At 43.0% G+C, this 6,000-nt stretch overlaps 1 protein-coding gene across 1 annotated transcript in view; it reads left to right on the forward strand.

Annotated features, from left to right (window-relative positions):
• LOC307257938 (protocadherin-15-like) overlaps window positions 1-3,623 on the forward strand; it is a gene marked incomplete at its 5' end in the record, with an annotated part of 140,002 nt that extends 136,379 nt beyond the window's left edge. Inside the window, 3 exons of the mRNA XM_080037302.1 lie at window positions 612-702; window positions 881-2,766; window positions 3,498-3,623. Coding sequence (XP_079893428.1) covers window positions 612-702; window positions 881-2,743 — 1,954 coding nt within the window. The 3' untranslated portion in view covers window positions 2,744-2,766; window positions 3,498-3,623. The remainder of the gene's footprint in view (window positions 1-611; window positions 703-880; window positions 2,767-3,497) is intronic.
• Between the last annotated feature and the right edge of the window lie 2,377 nt (window positions 3,624-6,000).

The raw sequence follows: 6,000 nt of genomic DNA on the forward strand, positions 1-6,000 counted from the left end.
ACAGACAAACATGCTCTGGAATAAAGATTGCACATTGGAGAAGTGTTATGCAACCTGATTTTTATTCAAGTGTTTTCGTGAGCTTTTAGGCTTTACTTTCTACTGCACAGGTTCCCATCTCACAATGCTTTTGCATTTGTGTTATCCATTAGATCCTTGTGACAAACATGGGCAAATATGTACTCACCTCTTTCAGCCTCTGAATGTGTTTTTCTCCATCATATCCTTTCAAACTTCTAGTGTAATTTCTAGGAAGAGCAGTACATCACAACAGTAATTACAGCCCGTCTAATCAGAGACATTGCCAAATCAACAGAAACAAGAAGCAGTAATTAATGGGGCCTGATAGAATAGAACAATTATTAGTAAAAGGATTGAAAGTAATAAATTAGACTTAAAAACAGAATAAAAATGAAGGTCATGTATCTTACAATGATAGTAATGCCTGCACTTACTAATGGAAAATTATGCATTCTGGTTCACCTTTGAAATTATTAAAACTATACACAAATTTCAAGGTAATCTACATTAACTCTGAACACTGAATAGTGTGGGCTTGTCTGTGTGATGCGTGTGTGTATTTTCAGGTATGACATTCCTCAGTACGGCAGTCGAAGGCGGCTGATAACCCCCATGTATGATGAATACGGAGAGGTGATCATGGAGGATGACGGGTATTTCTACAGCCCTCAAGGCCCAGAGGTATCACCTTTTTTTAGATGGGAATTTCAGACATTCAATGAAAGTACAAAAAAAGTATTGCCTTAATAGGTTTTGTGTCTAATGTATTGGTTGAACAGCAGTATCAACGCTATGTTACATTCCAACAATGTGGCTTTCTTATCATAAATGGTTGCTAAATTAAATATGACTGTCTTAGGGCCGGGGCCGAGGCAGGGGCCGTGGCGGTCCCAAAAGGGTTGCATTTAGGGACATGCCGCCAGAGGATGAAATCGAAGAAGCCGAGCCAGCAGAGGCTGGAGAGCCCTCTAAGGCTGCCAAGAGACTGAAGTCTGTCATGAAACTCAGCAAACTTTTGGCTGCAAGCAAGGGAGGAGAGCCGTCTGGTGCTGGACCTCCGGGCCCATCTGCATGGAAGAAAGCCAAGATGTTCAAGATGTTTGGTGCCGGGAAAAAGGACAAGGATTACGCCAAGCTGATGTCGGCCCGTCGTATTGACAGCAAGGAGAGTCTGACTGACGAACCAGCAGCTATGGGACCAATCGAAAGCAAGTCTGACACCCGCAGCCGGCTTGGCAAAGTTCTGAGGAAAATCAACTTAGGCAACAAATTGCAGATGCGGAGGAAGTCACAGAGTAGTGTGAGTCACGGCTCGGCAACAGGCAGCGACAGAGATGAGGATGCCTCCCAAGCAGCCAGCGAGGACGATAAGAAGTCCAAAGTGTCTATTAGTGTGGAAGAAAGTGAGCCAGAAGCAAGTGGAAGCGGAAGTGGTAAGGAGAAAGGCTCGGACGATGAAGCCTCTGAGAAAAGCAGTGTGGACAGGGACTATCTGAAAGTAGATCTAGACCGGGATGATGCAAACGAAAGCACTGTGGACTCCGAAGAAGAGCCTGATGAAGATTCCGACGAGGAAGGCAAATCCAAATCTGAAGGAGAAGAAGAAAGCGAGAAGGGATCTGTCAGTGAGAAAGAATCGGGGACCGAGAGAGATTCAGAGACAGAGAAGTCATCGGCCACAGAGAAAGAGTCAGAAACTGAGAAAGATTCTGATTCCGAGAAAGATTCAGATTCCGAGAAAGAATCTGAATCAGGTACCGGCACGGCAACAGAGAAGGAAACAAGCTCAACAACAGAAACAGGGAAAGACTCTGATGAAGAGTCTGAGGAGGAAGAGGCTTCAGGGAGCACTAGAGAAAGTGGGTCTTCTGCCCGCTCTTCCATGAAATCATCAGCTACTGAGACCAGCAAGAGGAGCAGTGGCAGTGGCAGTGGCAGTGGCAGTGGTAGTGGCAGTGGAAGTGGTAGTGGTAGTAGAAGTGGTAGCGGCACCAAAGGAAGTGAGAGTGCAAGTGAGAGTGGCAGCGGTGGTGGTAGTGGTAGCAGTGCTGCATCGTTATCTGGCTCAAGTGTTAAATCGTCACAGAGAACCAGATCTTCAGGAAGCGCAGTAACCTCCGAAAAATCCAGCGAAGAACTCAGTGAGGCCGAGTCAGGGACCGGGACAGCCAGCGACGCAGAGTCAGGCTCAGGGTCAGGCAGTGAAGGCTCTTTGTCTCGTGGGTCCAGCCAGAGGAAAACATCTGCTGGAGGGTCAGAATCTGGGGGAGAGTCCAAATCCGGTGGTGGGTCTTTATCTGGCAACGAGAGTTCAGCCGCTTCCCGGTCCAGTGGCAGTCGACGTTCCCAAAAGTCCACTCGAAGCCGTGGATCGGAGGACACCATCACAGAAGAGAGTGAAGAAGACGATGACGAGGAATCTGAGTCTGCCGATGCAAGCAAAGAGTCAGGCAGTGAGCTCAGTGATGAAGGATCGTCCAGGAGGTCTAGTGTTGCGTCCGGGGACCCCGGGCCCTCTGCCCCCTACTCCGGTTCCCCATACGGCTCCGACATGAGAAGCATCGGCGACACCTCCGTAGAGACATACGGAGGACTGTCCCCTATCACTGAGGTAGACGAGGACGCCATTTCCTCTGACAAATCTTCAGCCAGCGGATCGGGAGAAACGGAAGCGACGTCAGAGGCTGATTCAGAGTCTGAAGGCAACTCAACTGCCCTCTAAAAAGATATGTTGTCCACTGGGAAGTAAGAGTGAATACAATCATTTCCTCTTGCATGGGAGTGAAGAAATGCTGAGTGTTTAAAAGTCCACTTTTTCCTAATTTTCCATTTGCAAGGAAAAATGTGTTTCCTGTTGCAAAATATCAATTTTGCTGTCTTTCCTGCGACTTTGACTTCAATCTTACCTTTGATGTCTTCTGAGTGTGTTTTCATGCATTTACTCTCTGTACAACACTATGCTCTTATTTCTGCTGGGAGGTTTTGCATGTTGCCGTAATATCTGCTTTGACCTTAGATTTTTCTGTCATTTCCAAATGATTGCTTTCTGTGTATAAGCTGTTACTCTTTTGCAAAGAAAAAACGAGATCTCTCGCCATATATTCAGTTTTTCACAGAACTTCAGATACTTGAACATAAATTCAGATATAATATATTATGTTTTGTTAGAGAATGAATGCTCTTTAGCAGAAGAACAATTCTACCTAAAAATCCCCCCTAAAACATTTATTATTTAAGTAATAACAGCATTTTGTGGTCAGTATTTGTTTGGTAGCGTAAATTACTTTTACAACATCTGGGTATCTTTTGATTAATGTTCCTGTGCCGAGTGAATTATAGCGAGAATTTCAATTTTTTGTGTAGAACCCAAATATCTGCAGTGTTTTGTTTCCCTTTTGTGTTTCAAAGACACTTTCAGATACTGTACCTTCTGAAAAAAAATAAACATTGACCCTGACTTCTTCTCCCTTTCTTAGCCTGGGATAAAGAAGCGGATTAAGCTGGTGGTCGATCAGGAAAATGAGACCACCTCCACAGGAGAGGAGAGCAGCACAGAAACCCAGCGGAACCGACTGCCCAACAGCCACATCAACGGGAACATCTACCTCGCACAGAATGGCACTATAGTCCGAACTAGGCGGCCACCCCACCCAAACAACTTGAAGTTGGGCTCTCCCTGCCGACTCGGTAAGCATTTTAAAAAACTCGACAAGTTGGGTGTGACACTTGAAGAACCCCCTCCCATAATTAGCATTGGGGGAACAGGAAACAATACAGAAAATGGAATAGGTACGTGTGTTCCTGCTAACGTGGACGTCAACCTCAACACTCAGCCCTCCTGTGGCACCCTGGGATCCACAATCATAGAACTTAGAAGTTTTGCTTCCAAACCCAGTATTGCCAAGGCCTTGATTGACAGAAACAGCAGTGGCCAGTCCATCAATGAGGAGCAAGAGACTAATGTTGACCACAACCATAAGGACAGTAGGGAGACACTGGAGTCCCACAGTGACCACACATTATCAGACGAGGAGGAGTTATGGATGGGACCCTGGAACAGCCTGCACATACCAATGACAAAACTCTGACTGGTCATGCAGAAAATTAAGTAACTTTTTGTTGTTTTCCTGTCTTTATCATGTTGTGTTGTTTAGAAAATGATCATTAAAAGATGATTGTGTGCCTCAGCTCGATAAGCTCCGATCACTGTCCATGACAGATGGTTGCACTTATACTCTAATTTTATTTATCCATAATTTGTTAAAGATTATTTGTATCACCGAGAGGGCTATTACAGCTGGGATCATAGAGCTGCAAGGCAATGAGTGCCTCATAGAAATGTTATGTGAACCGTGCTTGACTGAAATTTGTATTCTTTATTCAACACAGAAGATGGGCCTCTTTTATTGACTTATTCTGTGTGTTTTTTATTTATTTTCTCAGAAGTTTTTTTTTCCTGAAAGGGATCACAAAGAGATTGTCATTTATTTCACTATGGTGTTCAATATATTTACACAGAGGAAAACTATGGTGAACATATGAAGAAATTGTGATTATATAGTCTATGAAAGTAAGATAAACTTATTTTACTAAAAGCATTTTGCTTGCAAATAATTAAGATTATTAGTATTATTGATTGATTATTTTTAGTTGTGATCACTTGACAATGAGAATTTCTGAAAAATATATCAAATTATTTTTGTCTATTTTGTACTTAAAAGAGATGGATAATCTAACGTATGACATTAAAGACATAATACCCACATGACTGTCATCGCTGCATTTCAACAGTGAAAAATGACGATGATCATAGTGTTTTATACGGACATTTGTATCTACAGGTATGTGGTATTTTCCCCTTTACATCATGCAGAAGATGTTCTCTGTTCATGATAATTTATTAACCGACACATCAGGACCCCGTACATGGGTAATAGGACTACCAAAACATTTACCAGATTCAACAATAAAGTTCTAACCTATCTTGTTGTGTATTTTGAAGCATCATTGCGGGCCTTGACTATGTATGCCACTTCACTCTTTGCTCAACGTCATTGTGCTTGCAACATGAATAATGTAAGTAGGTGCTCACAGTTTTGAATATGTTGAAGTTCCTTATGACACAATGAAGAAAATGTTGCAGTGTAGAGATACAGCCGTTGAATTGCATAATGGGGATGGAAGTTGAATATAAGGCAGCATGCAGCAGCAGAACTCGGCGCTAAGCTCATAAAAATACAATGTCTGCAGAGAGGTCTGTCAGGAAGAGCCCTGTGCCATGGGCTTTCACTTTAAAGAAGAGCAATGACAGGTCACCAGACATGGGGATATTGATAGATACTGTATCTCTGAAAAAACAGTGGGAAGTTGCTGAAGTTTGAGAAACTGACAGTTTTCTTGAGCCTACTTTCTTACCTGTCAACACAAACTACAAGAAAAAAATAAATCTATACAATGTTTGTAAAGATGGGAGTGATTGTAACCAAAGCAGTTGAAGGCAATGGGAATCTCTATTAATTTGTTTCTTGGTTTTATCCGAGGTTGACGGATCCAACAAATCCAGAATGACATTTACAAAAAGTGTCCTGCAGTCAATCAAACCGTGAGAATGCCAATCGAGTTCACAGAGTTCTTTGGAGGCTGAAGTTCAGAACGGAGCTTGAGCTAAATGCCAAAGTGAAATAGTTCAAAAAAAGCTGCTCAGAAAATAGCTCAGGATTGAACCATGTCCCCATCCCTATGCAACAAGCCCGGTATCCCTAAGGATCAAAACAATTATCTGCACTATGCTGATGGAAAAAGATAGCTAAGAAAGTTACAAAGAAAAAGTTCAGCCTGTTCAAATTTCCAGTTCAAAAAAATGTCATGTACACTTGTGCACTTACAGGTTTGGATCTGCACGGACAAGACTAGTGTTCACTGTCTTAGCCACGGCCACCTGCTTCACTTTACACACATCCCATTCTGTGCATATGCAGC

The sequence above is a fragment of the Ammodytes marinus genome (genome assembly GCF_949987685.1).
Source record: "Ammodytes marinus genome assembly, chromosome: 11".
In the NCBI taxonomy this organism is placed as follows: domain Eukaryota; kingdom Metazoa; phylum Chordata; class Actinopteri; order Uranoscopiformes; family Ammodytidae; genus Ammodytes; species Ammodytes marinus.